Consider the following 27,117-nt stretch of genomic DNA (forward strand, 5'->3'; position numbering starts at 1 on the left):
TAAAAAAAATATCAAGATATTTTCTAAATATCGATCTTGATAGTCAGTTTTGATAAGGCATTTAATGTTCAAAATTGAAAACTACCAACACAGAACTTACATTCCTTTATTATGTTCATATGTATATACAATCATGATTTACTATTTATTGTTCAAAAATTGTGAGAAAATATGTTTATATCACCTTTAAACAATCATTTTAGTGCTATTTGAACAAAAAATTGTAATCTCATATGAAATCTTAATCTCATATAAAATCTTTCCTGTAGATTTATTTGAAATGTTGCCATATGTACCACTGCCATGTCATAAATTGTTCTCCTCCCATAATAGTGTAATTTTAAACAATACCTACCAGATATTACGCATGTCCGTTTTAATTTACCTTAGAAAATTACATAAATTTATTAACATATATTTTTTTTTAATTTGAGTTAAGTAGATATCATTCACATGATTTTTATACCATTTACAAAGCTCGCGATTAAGAAAAGTTTGACAGTTGTGCATTTACAGAAAGAATGAATATTGAAAGAAAGTCTGTTTATTTGTTGCAGTTTGAACAAACTCTTCTCTAAGTATTGTTAACTTTATATTTTTTTTGGTATTAAAGTATTGCTTTTGTTTTCGATGTGCTGTTAAACTTGCATTTGACTATCAGTTATTGTAGAATTGCTAGTATTTTTTCAAACTTTTATGGAATACCGATTTCACTTGCCTACAAATTTTTACCCAAAGAAATCCATGTTTTCCTTTTCTTTGACGCATATGTCTTTTAATTTGAAAAGGGATTTGAACAAATGAAACCGAAGCCAGCAACTAAGTTGAAACAAGAGAAAGCAATATATTTTTCTATTTTTATTTAAGAGTGCAGAATGAGTATTTTTTTAAAAATATTCCTGCGTAATAAATCTCCTTTCTAGAATTTCCAAATTTATAAAAGACAATTTTTACTGATGTAAAATACGATAACCTAATCGCGCATAAGGAAATAGACAGCCCCAATGCATTTTGGGAAAACAAATTACTGACACTGTTATGTTTACTATTTTATCTGAACTTTCATCTTGCGACAGCATCCTGTTTATATTTTGTCCCCATTTATTTCCTTTTATGAAAAGTATTACAAATTATTTTTTTTTCTTGTGGTGCTAGTATGAGAGATGTTAAAATGCTGTTATTTATTCCTCGTGTATGTTTAGTAGTTGTACAATTAGATGTGAAGTATTTTTATAAATAAAATTCCCTTTGAGATATAAAATCGTGTGGTTTTATTTTTATTGTATCAATGATATTATGTTTTTGACAAAAGGGAGTTCAGAAGATTTATAAAAACTGGCAAAGTGTCATGTTTATAAATTGGATATTTAGATATTTATTAGCAGCAGGTGGATATCGATATATATATCGCAAAGAAATTCAGCTCGTGACAAAAATTATTTAAAAAGCAGCTAGATAAAGTATAGCAGAAATTGTTTGTTTTTTCTGCTTCTGAAAAGGACAATGGGTGCTCAATAAAAAAAAAGTCGTTCGTCTTAGATATTTGTACTGAAAAAAAAAATGATAGAGAGATAAGTTACTAAGTAACCTTTCTAGTTCGTGGAACAGATTTGAATAGTTTTATTGTACTGCATAAACAAAAAAATATTATTAAGTGCACTTTAAAAGTAAAGATAACGAACCACGATCGATCTCATAAAACTACAAACAATATAAATCAGGGACAGGGCATAAACACGGAAACCTGGAAGTTCCAAAGGTGGGATCAGGTGCTTTGAAGTAGTAAGCATTCCCTTTTGACCGTCACATCTGCCGTAAGACCTAAATAATGATCGGTTAGATGGAACATTCAGATGCCAAATGCAGTATAAATACAAAAACCTTCACTGGTTTGAAATTATCAGTTAGAATACGACCCAATGTTAGGATATCATTTTACTAACATGGTCATTACGACGAGTATAGCTTTTACGAAATACCGACTTTGAACAAGGTTATTGTTGTAACATCAACTTACTGTCAGTTGCCTGTCTCGGTTTAAAAATTGATCGAACTCGGAGCATGTTCTTAAACACCATTTGCAGGTGTTGGCAGGGTATTACCACATTAATATGGAAAACTGACAATGGCAAAAAAGGGAGTCATCTTTTTTGCCAGACAGCTCAGTTGTTTGTTGGCCCTTTTCATAAATAGTAAGTAAATCTTATGAATATGAAACAGACGTCACTCCTCCATGGCACCTGATCCCGCCTCTGATATTTTAGAGGTTCGCGTTCCTATTTTCCATTGTTTATTGGACTTTTAAGCTTGAAAAATGTTCGTCATTTCCATATATTTCACATAGCAGACTATGGTTTCTTTTATCAAGTTCACTTGGATATATCGAATAAATAAATGAAAACATATGAACTAAAGAATCTATTGTTAATTAATAATAAATTGTCGATATACCGGTATGTAATTGAAGGCCACATATTAAAAATGATCTTAAATATGCATAGACTACTAAGTATTTTTTTCTTTGTATGTTAATTTATTACTATGACACCAATATTTAATTCAAAACAAATCTCTATGATTGGTTCGTGGGAAGATATCCTTATAGAATAAAACAATGATAAATGACTGAATTTTTATTGTAATACCTCTTTTAAAAACAACTTTTGATTTTCAGAATGCTCTTTCGATAAAATATAGTATTCTTTCTCAATCTAATTAAAATTAGATATTAGATCCGCACGTATACTTGCTATACTAAGTGTAGCGAGTATGCGAGCGGATCTAATATCTTAATTATTCTTATTTTAATTAGATTGGGGTTTTAATTAATTCATTTCTTAGTCAAATATTTAGAATTAAATCCTGAGAAAATTTTACTTTAGATAGTGAAGCTCAATAAAAAAAAATAGCAAACTCGGAAATAAAACGAATATGGTGATCCCTGCTTTCGAATTTCCTCACAATTGAACTTTCATCCATCTAAGGTACATTTTGCAATCTAGAGCATGAACATCTGACTTTGACATTACTCATATTGTTCTTGCTTTTATTTAAATCAAACATTGGCACAAAATAAATAAAGCGGTTTTTTCCTTGCCTTTCGAAAATTTGAAACGTTGTCTACTCTAGGATTATAGTGTACAAATTAAAGCATTTTACTGTCTTCTAGTCAAAGCGAGATAATGCTCACTTAAGTTTGCAATCTGATTATTAATATACTATAGTACCACACTTTCTTAAGAAAGTTCAGGTATTCGTTGTTATCCTGGCCCGTGCATTTGTCTGCCACACTTTCTTTTTCCTCGAAATCCTCTTACATTTAAAGCACTAACCAATATGTTTTCAGAATACATGTAGGATTGCTGGTGCCTTGAAGCGGTTCCCAGAACTTAGGATCCTCTTACATTTTATTTGCAGTCGCCCATTCTACTCATTTGGAATTTAACTGGGAGTGTCATATAATATGCATTTGGATTTGAAATTTGATTTATACCCTCAGTACGAATAGGGGTTAATGAAAACCCTTTTTCTAGAAAAACCTGGTTCTATGAATTCCTTTGTACGTATTCTGAAGTACCTTATCCATCTTTTTGATTATGATTGGAATTGACCTGTATATGTGCAGTAAAGTTTTGGAATTATAGCTTTCACCCTAATGGCGATTTGAGGGGGTGATTTTTTTTTTACAATAAAATCTGTTTCCAGATCTTCTCTTACAATTTTCGCAGTGTCACTTATATTTTTGGATTTAAATTGGGAATGTCCTGAAGATGTGCATTTTGGTTTTTGAATTTTGATTTTTTTACCCAGAAGGTAAAGGTTTTCTATGAAAACTACATGTATTTTAATGAACTCTTTACATTTTTTTTTTACAATAACCAACACATCATGCAAAAAATAATTTCAAAAAGACGTTTTAAAAAACCTGATTCCTTGCACTTACATTTTATAATATAACAAACATATCTCTTATCTTATAACTGCTTGTCATGTAGATATGCAATATGTTTCGGAATTTCGGTTTTCATCTTGGGGGTAAATGGGGATTAAAATTACCTGCAAAAAATGGGTTTCCTGAACGCCTCTTGCATTTTTGAAGGAAAACATAAGCAATTTGGAATATGATTGAAAATGTCCTATAGATGTGTAATTAATTAAGCTCCATTTTAATGGAGATTAGGGACAGCTTTTTTTGAACAAGAATTGGTGTAACAAAGTTTTGGATCGTTATACCTTTGATATTCACCGGGGAAGGGGGATGAGGGGAGGTTGAAAAAGCTTAATTGCCTATTCATTAATTAACCTATTTACATCTTGGGATATAGTTGGGAGTGTCTTGTTGGTGTGCATGAATTTCTTTCCGAAAAGATTTCAAAAAGACGTTTATTCTGTTAAAAAAAGTTTTCTGCAGTTCTCTTACATTTTTTTACCAAATACATCTATTATCTTATTATTATAGTTGGGTCCTATAGATATGCCATAACGTTCGGGGAATTTCGGTTTTTACCTCGGGGGCGAATAGGGATAGAATCATCCGCAAAAATCTGGTTTCCTGAACGCCTTTTACATTTTTGAAGTAGCCCATGTACAATTTGGAAAATGATTGAAAATGTTCTATAGATGCGTAATAAGGATTAATCATTATGGCGATTGGGGGGCATAAAAGACATTATATTTCTACATAAACCCCATTGTTTGAACTTGTCTTCCTTTTTTAAGCAGTCCCTCATTTTTATATTATTCAAGAAAAAATACATTATCAAATATTATTTATTCTAGATGAAACATAGAGAGGTACTGTTAGCAGACACTCAATAACAGAAGTATGAAAGTCTGGTGACCAAATATTTTCCAGCATGTAGTGTAACCAAGTACAACATTAATAACCAGAAACAGAAGTTAACAACAGATGCACTTTTGTTGTTAATTGCTGGAGATCTACTTCCACTCATGACTGTCGACCGTGGACAGCCAAAACTTTATAGACTTTGTTGAGAAGCTTGATCCTAAATATCAGATCCCAAGTCGAAAATATTTGTCCAGTAAATTACTCCATGAAAAGTCAAGTGAAGTGAAAAACAATCTAAAAGTTCAGCTATCTAAGGCAAGAAATGTTTGTTTGACAGTAGATCTGTGGTCCAATAGGCAAATGAAGGCTTTCATGGGGATCAACGGACATTTTATTGTCAACTGGGTGATGAAGTCAGTGATGCTTTCCTGCAAACGATTTAAAGGGAAAAACACATCAGAAAACATCAGACATGAATATGAAGAAACACTTGCCCTGTTTGAAATTGCTGATAAGATCTGCACAGTTGTTAGCGACAATGCATCAAACATGGCGAAAGCATTCAAATTTTCAATTATTCATGCAAGTGAAAACTGGAAGCTGAAAAACGACTGCACGCCGAAAATGTCACAAGATGGAACTCACAACTAAGAATGATTAAATCAGTCCTCAGTGTCCCTGAGAACCAACTTGACACCTCTGTGAAACTGTCTACTTTTGAAAGAAAACTCCTGCAAGAACTTTGTGCAATACTAGATCCTTTTGAATATGCTACTGTCTTAGTCCGGGGAAACTTAAGTGCTAGTCTAACTTAACCAGTCACATTGGGATTGAAACACCAGATCAATTATTTGTCAGCCGTTTACAGTAACAAGATGATGATTACTTTGAAGTAATCAATAAGCACAAGACTGAATTAATAATAATAATAATAATAATAATAATAAAACTTTATTTAAAGAAGGTAACCTGGTTAGTGCATGTACTATTCTTCCCCAGGGCCCTCTATATATATGTACATATATCAAATACAAAATATAGACACTTCATTAAGATACAAATCATCATAATCACATACAATTAAGTACATGTTATATAGGTTTGAGAATTACAATCACTGAATTATGAATAGAGTGTTCAAATACAGACATATCTTAACAATAACAGTACAATATACGATATTGAACTCTTATTATGCTCAAATGATTGTACGACAGCTGATAATGTAATTTTCCACATTACGCTTGAATGTTCGTAGAGAATGAGAGAATCTAATGTGTTGGGGAAGTTTATTCCACAGATGTACACCTGAATACTGAAAAGAGGTCTTGAATAAGTTTGTACGAAATTTTGGTAATCTAAGATCATAATTAGTTTCGGATCGCAGGTTATAAGAAGTTGAAGACTGAAATTCAAATAAATTACGAAGATATTCGGGAGTCATTCCACTGAAAATTTTGTATAATAATATGTATTTGTATAGATCAACTAGTTCATAAACTGTTAACCACCCAAGTCTCTCAAACAGTGGTTTAGAAGAAGAATCAGGACTTGCATCAAGGATAATCCTTGCTGCCCTTTTCTGTAATTTAAATAGTCTGTCCATGTCCTGCTTGGGGGCATTACCCCAAACAGTCAAACAATAGTTAAAAGATGGTAAAATATAAGCGTTGTAATAAAGTTTCCTGGTATGAAGAGGGAGAAATTTCTTAAAAAACGAAGCGTAAATAACTTATAATTAACCGTTTTACAAACTGAGTCAATATGATTTGCATACTGTAACTTATCATCAATATGTACACCAAGAATTTTTCCAGTTTCAACAATTTCAATTGTTTTGTCTGAGGCATAAAGTTGTAAATTTGGATTATCTAATTTTGATTTTCTTTGCTGTGTTCCCATTAACATACATTTTGTTTTATCTACATTTAAGACCATTTGATTTTGAGCACACCATTTTTCAATCTCACAAAGATCTGCATTTAGCGTATTTTCTAAACATCGTGCATTATGATTATTTGAATACAGAGTAACATCATCAGCAAACATATCAATATTTGAATTATTTACATGTAATGGAAGGTCATTTATGTACAATAAAAATAAAAGAGGGCCCAGAATTGACCCTTGTGGCACTCCTGCTGTGACGGGTTGAATATTGGAAACACATGTTCCAAATTTAACACACTGGGTCCTGTCGTAAAGATATGACTTAAACCATTTTATAGCTGTTTGGTCAAATTTGTAATGATTTAATTTTTCTAGAAGAATATCGTGATTCACCAAATCAAAAGCTTTACTAAAATCTATAAATGTAATGCCGATTAGTTCACCACAATCCATTGCATTAAGCCAACTTTCTGTTACTTTTGTAAGTGAAGTTTGACAAGAATGGAGTTCCCTAAACGACTGGGATTGTGTTAATAGATCAAATTCATTAGTGAAGTTTTGTATTAGCTTAGCTACATGTTTTTCTATCAGTTTAGATATAGTTGGAAAAATAGAAATGGGACGATAATTATTTGGGTCAGCTGTGTCACCTTTCTTGAATATAGGTGTTACTTTGGCTTGTTTTAAATTTGTCGGGAAAATACCACTTACTATGCTAGCATTAATAAGATGAGTTATAGGTTTACATATATATTTGGATGCGACTTTTAGAAGACGCGGCCCAATAAAGTCAATGCCAGCTGATTTATTGATATTTAGAGAATTAAGCATGTTAAAAACTTCACTTTCCTCAATTTGATGAATACTAAAGATGGTTTCTTCATCAAGCTTAGACCTTACAAAATTACATAATATATTAGGATCATAATCATGTTTAGGCAATTTCATCAGAAGCTTATTAGAGATATCCGTAAAGTGGTTATTAAAAGTATTTGCAATATCCTGTAAATTATCAACAATTTCCCCATTAGAAAACACATGAGATGGTGTTATGTTCTTTGAATTACATGTTAATTGATTAAGATAGTTCCACATTTCTTTGGGATTTGAACTTTGTTCAATAGCTGTTTTATAGTAAGACGATTTTGATTTGTCTATAAGAACACTAACTTTGTTTCGATAAATTCTATAGTTCTCCATATCTCCTTCTTTATGGTAAGAGTTCCGTACATGTCTAGTATTGTTTATTTCTTGTGTCATCCATTTAGGGCGGATTTCGCTCTTTACGCGTTTTGTTTTAACCTTTGCATGCTGGTCAAGTATACTATTAAATAAATCATAGAATTCAGTTAGTATTTCATTAGGGTCATGCATCTGGAGGAGATTGTTAAAGTCTACATCTTTTAAGTCGTGAAGGAATTTATTTTCATCGAACTTTTTGAAGTCTCTGTACTCTATTTCTACGTGTTGTCCTTTTTGCTGCATGCATTTTGTTTTTCTAGTGGCACATATTGGGTAATGGTCAGAGATGGCTATAAAAGGTACATCTACTTCACACATGTTATCTGGTTTATTGGTGTAAAAGTGATCTATTAGAGTACTTGAAGTATTAGTTACTCTGGTTGCTGCTGTAATTAATTGTGAAAAATCAAATTCTTCTAAAGCATATGTCCAACTTTGTGGGGGTTCTTTGAATAAGTCTACATTAAAATCACCTGTTAAGATGATTTCAGCATTGTCACAGCAGGAGGCACAGTTAATCTCTCTAGCCAGGTCCTCTGCCCAGCAGGAGGGAGCAGATGGTGGACGATATGCTGAACAGTAATAAATTGGTTTAGAATTCTTTGTATTTAATTCTAGCCAAATTGTTTCAATATCACCAATTTCAAAATCAGAATTCATTTGAAACAGACAGTGACTTTAAAATAGCAGCTATGCTTGATCCAAGATTCAAGCTGAGATGGTGTGCTGAGAAGGAAGTCGACACTTTGACTGTTTTGTTGAAAAACACTGTCTAATCTCTTCAATTTGAAGATGGATTTGAAGATGATATAGAGGCGCAAACAACAAAGTCTCTTAAAGGGTAAAGTTAGGGTTTTTTTAGCTTTATGCCTGAGTGCAGTACCCCGAGCAAGAAATGGCATAAGTCAGGAGCCATCTTATCTGAGGTTGACTTATACTTGTCTGAACCCTGTGTTGATATCAAAGAGGATATCTTGAAATTTTGGAGCGAAAACCAAACCAGACTTCCTTTCCTGGCAAATGCAGCACAAAGATTCTTGTCAACTTGGCAACATCTGCTCCCTGTTGAAAGACTTTTCAGTATTATAGGCAAAGTTTTTAGGCCAGAACGGTGTAATCTTAATGACAATACTCCTGAAGCTCTAATGATGATAGAATGTAACTATAATGTGTAGAATACCAAACAAACTTTTCTTATCGATATATGTGTTAATGTTTATTTAAAAGTTAACCGTAAATAAATTGTGTTTCAAAAAAAAATGTCTTTGTATTTTTTGTAATGTGTTACATAAGCAAAGTAATTGTAATTTAATTAATTACTTTTGAAAATGAAAGTAATGGCAATGGTAATTGTAATGGGAAGAATTCCAATGTAATTGTGATTTAATGATTACATTTCAAAATTGACCCCAAGTCTGCATCTTTTTGCAATACGGATCGGTGCAACAAGGTTTTTGGATCTGTTATATACTTTGATTTTCACCGGGGAAGGAAGGGTCCAAAAGCTGAATTGTATATTTATTTTTCATTTTAAAAGCAAAATAGCCTATTTATATTTTGGAATATGATTGGGGGTGTCTTGTTGGTGTCAGAGAAGTTTATTGAATTTGAGGGCCAACTGGGGAGTTAAAATGATGTTATTGTACAAAAACCTGGTTACCTGAATACCCCGGAATTTCTCATACATTTCGTATTATCAGTAATCAACTCCTACCTCGAATGATATTAAAAGTGGCCTTTAAATGTGCAGTTAACATTTTAGAATTTTCATTTTCAATGTGGACAAATGGGAAAAATGAAGTTTTTTTTAAAAGATCAAAACAACTAGTGTTCAGAATTCCTCTTACATATTTCAAAGAAGCTCAATCATATTTTAGAGAAAAAAATCTTCATTTTATTCTTGTGACCAAATGGGGATAAATTATTTTTCTACAAAACCCGGTTTCTTTAACCCCTTTTATATTTTTCGCAGTGGTATTATCTTTTGGGAAATGATTTCAAGAAAGAATTTTTTTCTGTATAAAAAACAAAACAAACAAAAATGGTTCACTAATAGTCCTCTTACATTTTTTGATACATGTATAGCAAAATCTTTAATCATATGATTCGTTGTGTCCTAGTTTCGGAATTTCGGTTTTCACCTTTAGGATAAATCGGTATATAATTATCTGCAAAAATCTGGTTTCCTGAATGCCTTTTACATTTTTGAAGTAGTCCAGGCACATTTTGAAATATGTTTGAAATAAAATATGTTCAAATCATTTTGAAATATGATTGAAAGTGTCCTATAGATGTCTAATAATTAAGGTTTCATTCTAATGGTGATTGGGGACAAAAAGGATATTTCTACAAAAACCTTTCTTTTTGACTCCTTTATCTTTTTTATTCAAGTAGTCGTCTCATCTTTATGGAATAATGATTTTGTGCAACAAGGTTTTGGATCCGTAATATTTTTTTTTATTTTCACCTGGCCGGAGGAGGGAGGAGTCTACAAGCTAAATTGCTATTTCATTATATTTTAAGAGCAAAAAATAGCCTATTTATATTTTGTATTGTGATTGGGAGTGTCTTGTAGTCTGCATGAAGGGTTATAGGATTATGGGAACAACTAAAGTTATCCTACAGACCTTGGTTCCCCGAATATGTCTTACATTTTGTATTAGCAGTAATCAACTCTTCACTTGCGAATAATTGTTGGAGACCTGTAGGTGTGCAATTAACACTTTAGAATTTTAATTTTCAATGTGGACACATTTGGATAAAAAATGTTCAAAAATTTATGACACCCCCGACTTTTCTTTTTCAATTTTAATTGTTGCCAAGTCATATTTTAGAAAAAGTCTCGATATGTCTTAAAGATTTGTATGTAGGTTTCAGAATTTTAATTTTCACTCTGGGTTTGACTCGGAGTATTACAAATCGAATTTTTTTGTATATTGCAGAATTATGCTGACTTCTTATACTGCTACCTAAATATGAAGCTGAGTACATTTTGAAGCAAACACCTTAGTGCTGATCATCAGTATTAAATTTCTACAAAGACCTTATTTCTTGAATTCCTCGTACATTTTTCACAGTAGGCAACTCATCTTTTGGAATATGATAGGGTGTGTCCTGTAGATGTGCAATTTGATCTTGGAATTTTTAATTAATTCAAATTATTTAAAGAATTGAATTTATTCAAGTGGAAGTCAAAATATCTGGCTCCTTTAGAAAGTCCGATCCTCGGGTTCAGAAAACCAGGCATTCAAAAATTGAGAACTCTTTCTAGTATTTCTCAAAGTATTGTGCATTTACTCACGGAAATTCTTTTAAGTTCAAGTTCATCATATTATTTTGGGAAAATCAGTAAATCTCAAGTAACTTCTCAGGAAATGCGAATAAAAACACCTACTTTGCACTTTCGAATTGAAAATTTATCAAAAAATATATTTTAGGCCCCCAAAAATATATATATGTGTCCAGGTATTTAAAGAAAATTGAATGATCTTTATACATATACTTATACGATACTTCATTTACTTAAGTTATTTTATAAAGCCTGTTGAATTAAGTCTTTCCTATCATTGCAAAACACGATAAATCTCTTCTAATTTCATATCTGGCCTAACTTGGTATATTAGGCTAGATTAAAGGAATTGTGATTTCGTTCATTGTTTTAATTTTTTCTTTGGGGATACAAATGTCAACTTTTTCTTTTACATCATTAAGACTTCAAAGAACTTTGAAATCCACTGAGATGCATTAAATGAAAATCTTTGCGTGAAGAGATTTGAATTTAAAAAATCATTATGAGACTTTTTGAAATTAATAATAAATTAAAGAGTTATCCCTCCTGGTTGAGAAGCGGATAAAAACTTCTCTTACTTTTTGCACTGAAGTCCATTCATTTTTTTTTTTTTTTTTGAATACGTTGAGTGTCCGGTAGATAGGTAATAAGGTTTCAGAATATATTTTCACCCTGTGGCAATAAGGAATTTTAAAAAAAGTGTCAATCATCTACAAAAAATGATTCCATGAATCCTTTTACATTTTTGCAACAGCCAATTAAGTCATTTTTTCTCTATAAATCTGGATTCCTTAAATCCTGGTTTGGGGACTGGTGGTGTCCTGTATGTGTATTTAAAAAATAACCCGAGTACTTATTTACCATGGGGTTAAATTGGGTCAAAATGATTTTTAAATTAATTAATTTTTTTTAAAATCGCAGTTTTCCAAACCTTATTTTAACTTACATTTTTTTCAGTAGCCAAGTATTTTGGAATAAGTGTGGACGTGTACTGTAGATATACATATTATACCGGTTTTTCATCTTTGGAGCAATAATGGGCTGAAAATGAACTATATGTAAATCATGGAATTGTTTTGGCTTCTTCCCTCATAACCCATATTTTAATGAGTACATTTCGAGGCAAACAACCTGATGTGGGTATTACTATTACTGTCTTATGACAGCATTTAGTTATTTTGCATTAAGTCATGACAGACTGCCTAAAATAGTCATTTCCTACTCTGCACTGAACCTACGATAAATATCTAAAGTCAAATCTGATAAAAGGATGTATTGCAGAGTTTTCCTCTTAAAAATAAGATAAATTTTAAAAGTAATATACAAAAACAAACATTGAAGCACTGTTAAATATAAACAGAAATATTGCAATCAAATAACATTATAATTACTACAGGTCTTTTCCATTCCTTTGAGACTTTCTTTCTTGTTGCAAACGAATGTTCAGGGTCCAGTTGTTCTGATGGCTAAACCTTACTTGATTTGATAAATTACTGACAGTTCTGTCGATTTCAGATTACAAAATAAGATTGTAATTGTTAGTAATGGAAAATCATGTATCCCCATGGTTTATGACTGATTTTTATGCAATGTTTTAAAACAGAATGTAACATTCTAAAGGTGCACAAGAATTAAAATGTAAAATATTAGAGTTAATTCACAGACATCCTTACAATCAATCCTAATTATCCCTTGTAGTCGGGTAATATCCAGCTATCAGCTGTATATTCTTCTGTTAATTATGATCAAGTCATCTTGATATTAGCCGATTATATGAGTTAAATCTCCGTGTTATCCGGATATCTACTGCATAAAATATGAAGATAACTATGTCATGTAAATTTTGCATTTACCTTCCTCTAGTAAATTCAAAATTTACAACATGATATAATGCACAATTATCAAGTTCAGAGGTCAATACTAGAACAATACAGTTTGGGAGCGGAGCAAACACGCACCCCCAGAGGTATGATCAGGTGCCACGTATACATATACAATTAGTTATAGTCATTAGTTAGTTATACAGAATTTCAAAATTCAGAAGTTATCCATGAAACAGCAGCACAACATTGCCCAGCAGAAGGCCAGTAGACAGTATTCCTCGGTTGTGTCCTGGTCTTGATCCCTCCTCTGCTCGTAAACGTAGCTGGAAAAAGTAAATTGAACAAAGACAATTTGAAATTTGATCCTAAGTCTTTTGTGAATAAAAACTGAAACAAAATTTATAAAGTCTTTCGCTGTTAAAATATAAAAAATTAATAAATTATTATTGGGATAAATTTTGGTTTTCTCTATAGTTTCTTATTTTTCTGTCTCATATCATGTCAAGCATAATCAAATTCAAGAAGAGTCGGCGTAGAACGCAAACAAATGATAAAATACTGAGTATTTAGATATATCTTACACAGTTGTTGGTTGTTGTTGATAAACCCCTGCTGGGGAGTAATACGGAGCGTATCCCCCCGCTTGTGGTGGGATTTGTGGTTTTCCCGGTGGTTGCTGATGGGGAGTCCGTCCCTCTTTTTGTGGTCCCAGATAAGACCCTGCTGATAGTTGATGATGCGGAGTGTATCCCCCCGCTTGTGGTGGGGGATGTGCTCCTTCTGATAGTTGTTGATGGGGAGCATGGCCCTCTTTTGGTGGTCCGGGAGGTTGCTTGTACGGACCATACCCCCCTGTTTGTGGTCCAGTGTCTGCCCCTGCCGGTTGGGTGCCACCAATCTGCTCATAGGGAGGTGGGTTTTCTGGGTAAGATCCTGTGGGTGGCTGATAACTCATTTTAGACTCGGAATTCTGTCCTGTAATCTAAATATTGTTCTTTTTGTATTACCAGCTGCATCTGTTTGTATAGAATTCGGTCAAGTGTTGCAACTTAAGAAAATATTCTTTCATGGTAATATTAATTCTTAAAATATGGGGAATTCACAATCTAGTATAATAGAAAGCAACATTTGAATCCTCGAAGCTATCTTCAAAATATATTTACAAACTTTCAATAAAGTTCACATGGCAAATTTTACAGCTTAACAGCATATATTTGAAGACACTACGCAGCACTTACCAGTGTGGCCCCCGATTCTTTATATGAACGAGATCACTTCGTTGAAATCTGATATCATCTCACTGCGTGCATGTCTGTACTTCCCATCATTGTAAGGAACAACAAAATCTTATTTCCGCATAAAGATAAAATTAGCAGTGAATATAAGTATGTTTGATATTTTTCGATGAAGCAAACGCGCATTGTAAGCTAGTAAAGCCACCTGCCGTATGGAAGGAAGAAACAATCCACCCCATCACCGCCCAGCTTTAATAAATAAAATGTCATCTTGGCTCCAATACAAGGGTTAAAGAAGCACATGGAGGTACCCGTACTTCTGTGAAATGTTGTTTAGAATTTTTGGGATCTTCGTTGCGAGGAAAACTGAAATTTAAGGTTATGCAGGATAACCCTTTAGTTTTGCAAACTGCCCTAAACTGTAAAAGCCTAACTATATCTGTTTAAAGGGACTCCAACTTAGATCGGGTGAGCAAGCCCATGGACCCATGTAGAAAATCATTATAGAACTAAATGCTCATCACAAACAACGTCAAACATTGAATATTGGAGCTGAAACGATGATCATGTTTCGGGCATAAATTATGGTGAACTTATGTTTCAACATAGTTTTAGGTCACTCAGATGACCTATTGCTAATATTTGTTTTCTTTCGTCGTCATGCTTTATGCGTAATCATTTGAACTATAATTATAGTGAAATACATTATTTCTTTGAAAATCTTTTCCTCTGCTCATGGGTTTAAAACAAACAAACTTAATATATAGGTTTGCTGAGGAAGGGAGTCTCTTACAAAATTTTAAATTTCGTGGTTCAAGGTATTAAGAAGAAGAACTGTCTATTTAGTTATGATAAACAAAAGTCCTTCTTCCAGAATTATGGGTCAGGGGTACCGAAGATGTCTGTATATGTTGGGGGTAAGGATTATGAGAACGAATTTATGCTTTTAAATCTTCTTTGTATGTAATCAAATATTTATGATCAGCAATAGTGTCTTTTCAAAAAATCTTTGGCCCAAGGGTCAGGATTCCTGTGTGTTGGGGCACTACTGATTATTGATGATATTGCTGATTAGTTATAATGCATTTTTGTTCCTCTACTCTGCTACGGGTATTGGGTAACCAAACTAAGCAATAAGCAAAGCTAAGTGCATAGTTATAATGAGCAATTGAACGAGGCTCACTCCTCTCTGGCACCTGATCCCACCTCTGATGTTTCGCAGGTCCGTCTTTGCTCTGCTCCTATATTGTATTGTTTTATGGACTTTGAGATTGAATACTGTTCGTTATCTCCATATCCTTCTCTGTCAATAATGTACAAAGTTGTTTAAAGTGAGGAAAAGATAAATCATTAAAATCTTACAACATATGTCAGTTTAATGTAATGTTTTGAAATAATCCAACCAAGTGTTGAGACTATATGTACAGAAACTATAAAAACGATTGCAATAAAAAATTAAATTAAAAGAGCTCTTTTACGAGTTTCATCACAAAGTGTCATCATACAATAATTTTTAATTATATCTACAAGAACATTTCCTTTTCACCAGAAAAAGAATCATTTAGAAACAGAAAAAAAAATGCAAACATTAAAAATATACTTGAAATCTTATGTACAATAACAATGAACAAAATCATGATTACTAGTATATATACAATGTATGAGAAATAAAGTCATACTTCTTCTCACATAAAACACACGCGCATATATACTACAACCATATATATTCATACATTTTTTTTGTTTTCCATACATCACTTCTGTATTCGATGATTCAGTTAATTATTCAAGAAACAACAACACAATAAAGCCATACAACAAGTCAACAGAAAACAATCCTCGGCCGTCTCCTGGTCTCGTTGTTGTTGACTCTTTCCTTCATAAACATATCTGAAAAAAGAATGAAATTAAATTTACTATAACCAAATAGAAAGCACACAATTCATAGATTTAAAATTGATATCCAACCCAAAAAACAAAGGGGTCTTTGTATGGAATAAAATATCTTTCATATTGAAATTTCTACTGAAAAATAAACACCTGTTACAATGCTGTATCAACACCATATTATATATGTTATAAATGTTACATATACATAAACAGATATAATTTCGTTTTTCTCACTCACTGATACAGCAATACTGTATTGACTGATGCCATTTACGTAATTTATTTCCTTCATTGCTCGAAGAGGATCGAGTCTGTGAAGGGGTAGGGGTTAGTAAATGAAATAGAACCCCCCTCCAGGTCACAAGGGTCCCTTCTTAGTTTTTAGAAAACTAAAAATTATGTAAATTAAGAAACTTCGTCTTCGGTCACCCATTTTCGTAAGCCATGTTTTGAGTCCATAAATTAACATTTACGATGCTACCTTGAAAAAAGTATTCTATCCTGGAATAGCACAGAAATGGAATTACATTTTTTTTTTAATGAATGAACTGGGTCAACTTAAATCAATATTCTAGACCCCTAATGGAACCCAATTTACAATTCAAATCCCTGATTTACGAGACCGGATCAAATTTATTTTGTCTGATTTCAGCATTTATCATTACCAAAAATCAAGTATTAATAAATGACGAGGAATAAAAACAATCCTTTTTAAATACATGTATAAAGAATGAAATATATCTTACACTGTTGTGGGCTGTTGCTGATAAGCCCCTGCCGGGGGTTGTTGATATGGAGCGTATCCCCCCGCTGGTGGTCCGTTGTATGCCCCCGCTGGAGGTTGTTGGTACGGACCATATCCCGCCGGTTGTGGTCCAGTGTATGCCCCTGCCGGTGGGCCTCCACCATATTGCTGATAGGGAGGTGGGTTTTGCTGGTAAGATCCCGCGGGTGCCTGATAACTCATTGTGTCTTAGTCCTTTGTTCTATCCGTGTCTTCTATATATATAAACAATTAGGTCTCGTGTTACAATGACTAGGATATACTCTCATGTGTTTATTCGTCAACAAGATGCCACTTTAAAATATCCGAAAATGAAAGTTGAAAATCATATAGTTAAATTCGTGTTTAAGGTACAATTAAGACAAACATATTTTAACTTTTAAACAAATATAATTAATTTGTATAAACAATGTGTATTGGCCGTTATACTTACAGGTATGGTCATTGGTCCGTATGTAAACAACACTTGATGCAATCTAAATTTTCTAATATCATGTGACTATGCGTTAACGTATACTTCCCTCTTGTCAGCAGACGACGCAGCCATGTGATTAGATCATTTACATTTCCGCGTGTAATAGTAAATATGGGATTGTTGTTTATGTAAATTGTGTCTTGTAATTATTCTTTCTCTGATAATCCGGATTTGCGTTTGAACTTATTTTATCAGAATCTTTCAGAAAGGGGAAATAATGCACTGCAATGTACATTATATTTGCGTCCCACCAGAAACAAACAACAAATTAACGATAGGTCTACTTAAAAAAATACCAAGGAAGTGTAGTATATGTCCTTCCTTTATCAGTGGTAGTATGGGAGGGTTAATTTAGGGCACCGTGTAATTCATGGACTGGAGTCTTGGAGTGGAGTTATGGAGTGGAGTTTGGAGTGGAGTCTGGAGTCAAATTTTGGAGTCTTTTTAAAAGATTTTTTTAATACGAAAGGAAAAAAGAAATTATTCAGTATAAAAGGATGTTTTGGCATTCATCTTTTCTGTTTATGCACTTGTCATATTACTAAATGGGTTGGCAATTCATACTATTACCTAATTATTTTTTTTTAGTTTCTGACAATGATGTATGTATTAAGAACTTGCGAAAATTACATCAGTCGTGCATAGACCAAAGTGATGCTGACAAGACAACCCCCTATTCTTTCAAAATGTTTGGAAACTGTTCAGCATAATTGATAGCTATAGATATCATTGGTCTTACTGGTTGTTTTAATAAAGTACTAGTGTTATTGGATGTGTCAACAAATCTGTCAAGAGTTATTAGGTTCAGAGTTTATTGCAATTTAATAAGATAGAAAGGTAGTTTTAAAATAAGTTACGCACATGATACCACTATTATTTATTTTTACATGATTACATAAAGGTCCACTTACACCCTTACTTCTCCTTGCATTAAAAGTGACATAGCTAGTCTTGGGTCGTCATTCCCTCACCCTCAGAAACAATAAATATATTTTCATATCAGATTTCCAGTGAAACCAAAGTGTTGATTGATTTTCAGCAGTTTTTTCCTTATAAATAATTGACAATTTAATAATTGACATTTTCAGTGATTAAGCTCTGTAAGAGAACATTGGTTCAAAGAGAAAACATCACCCAGCTTCAGTGATGCTGATTACATTGTGATTGATGAGCTTTAAGTTTTGTATCTGAGTTAATTTAGATCTGATCTACAGAACAGCTTGCGTGTATTAACATCTTCGCATTCTGTAGGAGTTTATATATAAATATTACATGCATAATACAGTATCATCATAATATTACTTAATTATTAACGTTTAGGTAAAACCAGTTAAAGACCGAGTATAACTATTAACAAATTATATTCAACGGTTCCCAAACATTATGAAAAAACAAACGTTATGAAAGAACAAAGATTATGAAAGAACAAAGATTATGAAAGAACAAAGATTATCCTTTCATTATCATGTCACAACTGATGTAGTTTTCTAAAGTTTCAAATACATGCACCACTGTCAAAAACGTCAAATTTAAATTAGGTATATGGATAGCCAATCTGTTTAGTAACAAGACAGGATACAACCAAGAAGTATGCCAAAAAAATTATACTTTTTTCTTTTATGATTAATTAAAAAAAAAATTAGACTCCAAAATTAGACTCCAGACTCCACTCCAAACTCCACTCCATAACTCCACTCCAAGACTCCAGTCCATGAATTACACGGTGCCTTAATTTAGGTAGCCTGCAAAATTTCATCGTGGTGTTCTTCACAACAGAATAAGGAGAGGACGTTCTAAGTATTAAGTACTTGTGTCCAATCCTTTTGTTATAACATCTTAACAATAAAATATGTTCAAACCAACAAAATCATTGAGCTTTCATTAAACTATGTACGCGACCTGCCATAAGCTTGAAAAGATTTAGTGGACACAATGTATTCCAATAGTAATAAAAAGAATAACCAAAACCATAACAGTTTTTTTCCGTGTTTTTTTTTTAAATTAATTTTATAGTTATGTTAATAGGGAAATCAGTTTTGCTTTAATTTGCAATATTCTCAGAATGATTGAAAGTAACCTGTGCATAACATTTACTAAATAACAGACCAATTTAAGCTGACTGTATTGTTTAAGCATTTTTTTTATCATTAATGATATGTAGCATCACGTAGACAACTATGTCACCTTAAAATAATTTTTAACAATTCGAAGACTATGGGGCATAAATTATGTAGACTGTGTGCTGGAGTTAAATAAATATATGTTACATGTGGACTTGTATTTTATCATATGTGTACGTTGCGGATTATGCAAAAACTAAAAATACATGTATGACTTTTGGCGAGTGAGAGGGAATCTTCGATATTGACTTCTCAAATCTCAACGTGATTTAAAATCTTTTTTACTTGTCTGTAAAAAGGACAATTGAAAACAAATGGAGAATCCATGGGGAATAGTTATAGCTGTCTCGGCATTTTTTATTCAATTCTTAATATTTGGCATCTGCCTTTCTTTTGGTATCTATGTTATAGAACTACAAAAAGAGTTTGAGACCGGACTGTCCATAATTTCATCTACTGGATCCATACACTTTGGTTTTCAACTTTGTACAGGTATGTCTAATATCAATTGACTCTGTAAAAATGCGTTTTCTTTTCGCAACTTTGTTTTATATTTTGGCTATTTGTCCAAAAATCAAAATGGCACTAATATTCAAGAAAGATTCAAAAATAGATTTAAGTCTTCGTCTTCCAACCCTCTGAAGTCCATTTCATTACACGGAATATATATCTCAAATTCACTAGGTATTGCATGTTGCATTTAGAATGTCCTTGTTAGGATAACAACAAAAACATCTTCACGATTTCATGGTTTACAGTGCCAGACATGTTTTAAACATTTTAGTATATTTTTATTAAAGAATTTTGTTGCGGATAATATATTCATTATTTCAAATATAAAGGGATTTGTTACACTGCAAAACGTGTTTTTTTAAAGGTTTCTTTTGTTAGAAGAATACCAACTGAAAATTTTGTATACTTGGTTGTAATTTATCTTTGCTTACCAACCATCAATCTTTTACTATAGATGATTATATTCTAGGACCACTTGCCAGTTTTCTAATGCGGAAGATGTCTTTCAGAAAAGTTTGTTTACTTGGTGCCATCATGAGCAGTGTTGGTCTCTCTGTTTTACCCTTTACTCCAAATATTCCATTTCTTATTGTTTTCTTTGGTGCATTAACAGGTATATACACGTCTTTTTATCAAGTTTTTCAATTTTTTCAAGAAACTGTAAATTGTATGTTATAACAAATTTCTCAACATACTTGTTTAACTGATTATTTGAAGTATTAATTCAATATGTTACCACATTTTAGGTACCGGATATTGCTTTCTCTACATTCCTTCACACACCCTATCCGGACTCTGGTTTGAAAACAATAGAGGTCTAGTCACAGGTATCGTCACTTCCGGTTCCTCGCTAGGTGGCGTTGCGTTTCCATATCTGATTGAATTTTTAATTGGAAGATTTGGATGGAGAGGTTCTTTTTTTATTCTTGCATCGCTGAATCTTCAAACAGTCGTTTTCTCCAGTCTAATGAGAGAATCTCCATTACAAAAGACGTGGAAAAAATCTAAAACTAAGTATATAGCCAATGATCTCACCAACAGCACACAAACAATCTATACAATCCATGATGATGATGATGGAAAGAAATTTCAAAATAATGGATCAATAATTGAAAATTTTGTTACAAGCCGAAAAGCTGCAGATCAAACTAGAATCGACGAACAAGTGAAGCATATTGTAAAAGAGTCAAGAACGAGGAAACTACTTACTAACTTACCATATGTTCTATTAACGGTAAATAATTTTTTGTGGAATTTTGGTGGCTCTGTACAATTACTTCTTGGACCAGACTACTACATTCAAGTTGGTTTTGACTTAAAACAAGCAGCTTTGCTCTTATCCATACAACAAGGCACAATGGTGGTCGGTTGTGTTGTCGGTGGAATTTTGGGTAATTTTCGCAGCTTCAACAGAAACGGTTTATTTTTATTCTCAAATCTTTTATCGGGTTTCTGCATAATTGCCTATACATTTCCAGTCCTACAAACGATGGCGGGTCTTGCTATCATTAACTCTGTGTTTGGATTGAGTTCGGGGATAGGTCTCGGATTGATCGTTATCCTTGTATCGGATTTTGTCGGAAGTCAATTGATTGGGGACGGAATGGGATATCTGATGTTAGCATGTGGAATTGGAATGTTCATTGGGCCACCATTAGGAGGTTTGAACTATTTTATTGTTCATCCATAAGTAATTTATTGAGGAAAAATACGCTTTCCTCGCGATATCTCAAACAGCCTACACCTTTTGCTATGATTTTTGGATAACAATATCTTATCGCTTTAAAGGGACAAAGACAGTTTCAGCTATAAAATATTTCAAATATATTTTCCATTTTTTTTTTATTTTTACAAATATTTACTGTATTTATATTAATTTCAAATACATTTGTTTGATTTCATAAGGTTACCTGATAGAGAAGACAGACACCTATGACGTCGCCTTCTACCTGGCCGGATCTGTTACCCTGTTCAGTGGAGTCATTTTGTTGATCACTCCAATCAGACACTGTTGCCAGATGTCCAAGAAATACCTTGTTTCCTCTGTCACCTAATTTTTAAACAATCAGAATAAATATTTAAATCTTTTTGGTCGAAAAATTCATAATAACCACTCAAAAACCTTATAATAATTAGAGAGAGAGAAACCATTTCAAAATTTCCATAAATAAAACAAATAAGGGAATAAAACATGGACCTATGACAATTTCAGAAATTGGATCAGGTGCCTATGGAGAAGTTAGAATTTCCTGTTGACAGGCCATGAGTGCCGTGAGTCGTCTTTAATGAATTAGACTACGGAACATTGTTTTATAACATTAAAAGTCCTCTCTTATCAACGAGTACCAAAATTAAATTTCATTTAATTTATAAATTATTCGATGTTCAAAACAAAAAAAACATTTTGGTATTTCCTTTGCCTATGACAGCACATTCTTTAAAAATATATTTGTTTTCATCGGGAATGATTAAAAATATATAAATGTTTGATTATCAAGAAATACATTGGAAATAAAATCGAAAAACGAAAGTTTACTTTATTTTTTTTTCTTTTGGTATGTAAGCAAATATATTTAATATTTGATTCAGTCAATAAAAACGTAAGAAAACCTCCTTTTATATATTTTTATTGATAGTTACTGATTTTCATGTAGTGTATTTTAATTTAAAATTGATGCTTTGAACAGTTACTAAAGGAATTGATAATGTTTAAAAGTTATCCGAGTAATTTTGTTTTATTTTGATCCAAACAACAGGATATATTTTTTCCAAATTTATGTTTTTTTTTTTAATAAAATTTATTTATTATATAATTTTTTACGTATAATTGGGTGTGTGTTTGTGAAATTTTTTTTGAGAAAAATTATTATTATTATTATTATTATTATTATTTTATTATTTTATTATTATTTGTTTATTAGCTGCCCTTGATGATTGAAAGATCTCCATAAAGTACTGTTATCGAACATTTATATTATAATCTTTGATAGATTTTTTTTATACAATCAGTTAAAACAGTATGTATCATATATGTGAAAAGTATTTTTATGAACTAGCATCACTGTTGCATATATTGAAATTAACATTTGACATTTTAAAATTAGTTGCTACAAAAGATGCATATTATACAATATAAATACTTGCAGTATCATGAACATGAATTGAAATTTACATTTTACGGTCGGAGTTATGTAATTTAGAACACCGAGGATACTTTTAAAAAATACTTTTGATCAACAACAATCATATGATAAATCACTCTAGCTTTTGGTCGTGATTGAGACTCTAAATTCATTATATCTCAGTTTTAGATACAGGTTGAAGACATGGAGAACCCATGGGGGTAGTGATAGCCATTGCAGCGTTTCTCATTCAATTCATTACGTTGGGAATATGTCTTTCTTTTGGTATCTACGTTATAGAACTACAAAATGAGTTTGATTCGGGCTTATCAATCATTTCTTCTATCGGTTCAATACATCTTGGGTTTCAGTTGGGCTCAGGTCTGTATAAGTTTTAAAAAAGTTGTAGATTTTAAAAACAATTTTTTATCCATATTATTTAATATTTATATTTAAAGATAATACACATTATTTTAAAGTCTATGGCTATACTTTGTATCTATGCTAACAGAAATTAGATATAAAGATTGCTTTTATTTTTATGGTGCTGAAATCTATATAAATCCTGTTAATGATTGGTAATTTGCGATTTTTCAATTCGCGATAAAAAGTACTCGCGAAAAATAAGGAATCTACAGTATACTTTATATCTATGCTAACAGAAATTAAATTTCCAGGATTGGTTTTGCATTTTCAATTCGTTAAAGAAAACGTCAACATACTTTTTTTTTATTAATTCAAACTTTGATTTTGTAACAATATTAGGCCTATATATTAATTAACAAATATAAGCTTGTATTCCTTAATTACTTGTTGATAATATACGTATTAATGATTGTAACTTATACAAAAAATACTACTTACTTTAAGGCCCTTTTGCCAGTTTCCTTATGCGGAAGATGTCTTACAGAAAGGTTTGTTTATTGGGCGCCATAATGAGTAGTGTCGGGCTATCTGTGTTACCATTTACTCCAAATATACAATACCTGATAGTGTTCTTCGGAGTTGTAACTGGTAAGTTTTTTTAACTCACCTGAGCTTTTCTGATCACCTTTTGTCTGTCCGTATGTTTAGCTTTCTGTGTCCGTCTGTCTATCTATAAACTTTTCATATTATCAACTTCTTCTCAAGAACCACTGGGCCAATTTCGGCCAAACTTGGTACAATATAAATTGTGAAGGGCCTAGTCTGCTTCCAAGGGGAGATAATCAAGAAAAGACAAAAATAGGGCGGGGTCATTTAAAAATCCTCCTCTCAAGAACCACTGGGCCTGAAAAACTTCTACGGAAGCATCCTGGATAGTGTAGATGCTAACTTTTCAAATCATGACCACCGGCGGTAGGGCGGTGCCACTATAGGGAATCCAAGGTTTAAATTGAAATATATTGGAAAAATCAAGAACTACTGGGCCTGAAAAGCTGAAATTTACATGTATGTGGAAGTATCGTGGGGTAGTGTAGATTCCTAAATTTTTAAAAATTATTACCTCTGGGGTTAGGGCGTGGTTACAATAGATATTACAAGGGGGAATCTGGAAAAGAACAGCTTTGCCAAGTTACTAGGTGAGCGATGTGACCCATGGGCCTCTTTTATTTTATATCCATTTAGAGTAAGTCCAACATGACATACTAGTATCTTGTGTTTCGTTATTAATTATCAAATATTGTCATGTATCAATCAAAAAAATATTTTACTTGTATATATATCAAGTACAAACAGGGTGTTTCAGCAAACAAGTCCCAACATTGTGGTTTCTGGGAAGAAGTGTTTTTTTAACTGCTTATTGCCGAAATACTTCAACCAAAGTCTTGCTAGTCGCAATTATTAATTTTTACTCCACAATATTATTTTTGCTGCAGTAAAAATACAGTAAAACACGGACATTGCTACTCATAATGAAATATAGTTTTACGCCTGTAAAAGTATTTTACAAAGTGAAAATCATTTGCTTACTCACTGGGGTAAAATACTTTGTGGTCATTTAACTAACGATTTACTGTGTTTGATATTTTGTGTATTTATTCAATTTAGGCATTGGATTTTGTTTACTATATCTTCCCTCCCATACTTTATCTGTTCTGTGGTTTGATAAAAACAAAGGGCTGGTTACAGGAATCGTCACTTCCGGTTCCTCGCTTGGAGGTATTGTGTTTCCACACTTGATTGAATTTTCAATTGAGGTGTTCGGATGGAGAGGTTCGTTTTATATTCTAGCAGCAGTAAATTTACAAACAGTGCTCCTCTCTGCTCTAATGAGGGAATCTCTGATTCAACGGTCATGGAAAAAATTAAAAACGAAAAATATCAACCGATGACAATGTTTTCACTGAAAGCACAATTTATACAATCACTGAAATAAATGGAGGCCTGAATTATCAAAATGGGACATCTAAGCAAAATTCTTCGGGTATAGATGTTTCTAAGAAAATTACGAAAGGACAGAGAAAGAAACCGATAGAAAAGTCAAGAGCGATGAAACTAATGACTAACTTACCGTATGTTATTTACACGATAAACAATCATTTGTGGAATTTTGGTGCTTCTGGTCATCTACTTTTTGGACCAGATTATTATACAAAAGTTGGTCTTGATGTAACCCAAGCAGCATCACTCGTATCCATTGCTCAAGGCGCAATGGTAGTTGGTTCCATTATTGGTGGAATTCTGGGAAACCATCGGAAAATCAACCGATGTCTGTTGTTCATGGCAAAAAATTTTGTATCGGGCTTCTGTCTCCTCGCTTTTTCGGTACCGCTATTTCACACAATAGAAGCATCTGTCATTTTGAATTCTTTGTATGGAGTGAGTTTCGGGACATCCCTCGGATTGTTGATAATTCTTTTGTCTGACTTCCTTGGAAGTGAGCTGATTGGGTAATGTATGGGATACCTAACTCTAGTCTCCGGTGCGGGAACGTTCTTAGGACCACCTTTAGGAGGTACATGTAGTAAAACATTTTCTATACGTAGATAATTTATTTATCTTGATGTTTCCCATCTTCAATAGCCAAGGGTTTCCGATCCGATACCTACTCTACAACCCTTGGCAGATTTAGACCTATCAAACGGGAACTTTGATTGCGCCGCCTATCGCCGTAATTGAGTTAAGTCCCTTGAAGCTCTTTATTATTTGTCCAATGAAAATAGCTGTAACATACGTAGATCAATATGACGTTTGAAACAATATGGCGACCTCCATGCAATTTGATGTGGAATATATCCAAACAACTTCATACAGCTGTGGACAGTGGGCACACCTCAAAAATGGTAGAAAATATCGTTCTTCGTGGATTTTTTGTCAAGAGTTTGACACCACTTTCTACTTGTTGCCATATCAATTATTATTAATGAGCCGTGACATTTGATTTGCTTAAATTGATGCACCTAAAATGAGGAACACTGACTTATGTGGTCCTTTCAATAATTCTTGAAAACATATATAATTAAAAGAAAAAAATTCAAATTAATTAATCACTTGTTTTTTAAGCATATATCACGTCCTAACTTTCATCCCTTGTAAATATTACTCTTATTTTGCATAAAACACGAAAAGACTTAAATTCAGCCGAAAATCGTCGATAAGTACAAACCTTGCGTAGACTCGGACTTTGCAGCCAATCAGATTCGTTTACGCGAGTTCTAAAATTTTCAGCCAAATCTGCCAAGGGTTGTAGAGTAGGTATCGGATCGGAAACCCTTGGCTAACGAAGATGGATGTTACCACGAGCAATGCAAAAACATTTATACAAAATGTACCTCACTTCAGTCTGTGACGTATATTTAACTGAAATTTATGCATTGATTCTTCCACATATAATGCTAATACGTACATGCAGTGCTATAATCATTGTACACGAAGTTAAATGCAAATATGCAGCAAAAAATAAAAGCTTTCGGTCTGAGGTAATTAAATATGAAAATAGAATATGTGAAAGAGGTTGACCAG

The 27,117-nt window shown here is 32.6% G+C and overlaps 5 protein-coding genes across 10 annotated transcripts in view; 3 read left to right on the forward strand and 2 right to left on the reverse strand.

Moving 5' to 3' along the window:
- Nucleotides 1-4,855: 4,855 nt before the first annotated feature.
- Nucleotides 4,856-5,440, forward strand: LOC134268312 (E3 SUMO-protein ligase ZBED1-like; the record flags this gene model as incomplete). The annotated part of the gene is given in 2 exon segments (XM_062750555.1): nt 4,856-4,947; nt 4,949-5,440. Coding segments are annotated over 2 exon segments (584 nt in total), but the record flags the coding sequence as incomplete, so codon positions are not given.
- Nucleotides 5,441-12,237: 6,797 nt separating this feature from the next.
- Nucleotides 12,238-14,411, reverse strand: LOC134268305 (basic salivary proline-rich protein 1-like). Of its 2 annotated transcripts, none has more exons than XM_062750548.1 (3): nt 14,268-14,360; nt 13,615-14,015; nt 12,238-13,356 (listed from the first exon to the last, which is right to left on the reverse strand). In XM_062750548.1, exons 2-3 carry the CDS (start codon nt 13,986-13,988, stop codon nt 13,248-13,250), a joined length of 483 nt encoding a protein of 160 aa, XP_062606532.1. In that variant the 5' UTR covers nt 13,989-14,015; nt 14,268-14,360; the 3' UTR covers nt 12,238-13,247. The 2 variants fall into 2 exon arrangements, with proteins under 2 accessions (XP_062606532.1, XP_062606531.1); XM_062750547.1 differs by having other exon boundaries at nt 12,239-13,356; nt 14,272-14,411.
- Nucleotides 14,412-15,626: 1,215 nt separating this feature from the next.
- Nucleotides 15,627-17,479, reverse strand: LOC134268307 (uncharacterized). Of its 2 annotated transcripts, none has more exons than XM_062750550.1 (3): nt 17,376-17,479; nt 16,905-17,154; nt 15,627-16,158 (listed from the first exon to the last, which is right to left on the reverse strand). In XM_062750550.1, the coding sequence occupies exons 2-3, from the start codon at nt 17,123-17,125 to the stop codon at nt 16,047-16,049; spliced, it is 333 nt and encodes a 110-aa protein (XP_062606534.1). In that variant the 5' UTR covers nt 17,126-17,154; nt 17,376-17,479; the 3' UTR covers nt 15,627-16,046. The 2 variants fall into 2 exon arrangements, with proteins under 2 accessions (XP_062606534.1, XP_062606533.1); XM_062750549.1 differs by having other exon boundaries at nt 16,905-17,157; nt 17,376-17,477.
- Nucleotides 17,480-19,720: 2,241 nt separating this feature from the next.
- LOC134268313 (monocarboxylate transporter 13-like) lies at nt 19,721-22,104 on the forward strand. The gene is made up of 4 exons (XM_062750556.1): nt 19,721-20,029; nt 20,520-20,663; nt 20,797-21,711; nt 21,956-22,104. Exons 1-4 carry the CDS (start codon nt 19,852-19,854, stop codon nt 22,102-22,104), a joined length of 1,386 nt encoding a protein of 461 aa, XP_062606540.1. The 5' UTR covers nt 19,721-19,851.
- Nucleotides 22,105-23,271: 1,167 nt separating this feature from the next.
- Nucleotides 23,272-27,117, forward strand: part of LOC134268323 (monocarboxylate transporter 9-like) — an 82,090-nt gene continuing 78,244 nt past the window's right edge. For 3 of the 4 annotated variants that reach the window (XR_009992337.1, XR_009992336.1, XR_009992335.1), the window contains exon 1: nt 25,929-26,110. Coding sequence is in view for 1 of the 4 variants with exons in the window: in XM_062750568.1 (XP_062606552.1) it covers nt 23,388-23,553; nt 24,043-24,186 (310 nt within the window). In the remaining 3 variants the exon portion in view is untranslated. Of the gene's footprint in view, nt 23,554-24,042; nt 24,187-25,928; nt 26,111-27,117 lie in introns of those variants that run through there. The other variant, XM_062750568.1, reaches the window with a different exon arrangement.

The sequence above is a fragment of the Saccostrea cucullata genome, unplaced genomic scaffold (assembly GCF_032062105.1).
Source record: "Saccostrea cucullata isolate Sc308-1 unplaced genomic scaffold, CSIRO_AGI_Scuc_v1 ctg2000, whole genome shotgun sequence".
Classification (NCBI taxonomy): Eukaryota; Metazoa; Mollusca; class Bivalvia; order Ostreida; family Ostreidae; genus Saccostrea; species Saccostrea cuccullata.

Bases quoted from the DNA above. Each gene is read 5' to 3' on its own strand.
- LOC134268305 (XM_062750548.1), bottom strand. From the start codon at position 13,988: ATGAGTTATCAGCCACCCACAGGATCTTACCCAGAAAACCCACCTCCC. The intron at 13,357-13,614 runs GTAAGATATATC...TACTTTTTCCAG, and splicing joins CAACAACAACCAACAACTGT to CTACGTTTACGAGCAGAGGA.
- LOC134268307 (XM_062750550.1), bottom strand. From the start codon at position 17,125: ATGAGTTATCAGGCACCCGCGGGATCTTACCAGCAAAACCCACCTCCC. The intron at 16,159-16,904 runs GTAAGATATATT...TTCTTTTTTCAG, and splicing joins CAGCAACAGCCCACAACAGT to ATATGTTTATGAAGGAAAGA.
- LOC134268313 (XM_062750556.1), top strand. From the start codon at position 19,852: ATGGAGAATCCATGGGGAATAGTTATAGCTGTCTCGGCATTTTTTATT. The intron at 20,664-20,796 runs GTATATACACGT...ACCACATTTTAG, and splicing joins TTTCTTTGGTGCATTAACAG to GTACCGGATATTGCTTTCTC. The intron at 21,712-21,955 runs GTTTGAACTATT...TGATTTCATAAG, and splicing joins CATTGGGCCACCATTAGGAG to GTTACCTGATAGAGAAGACA.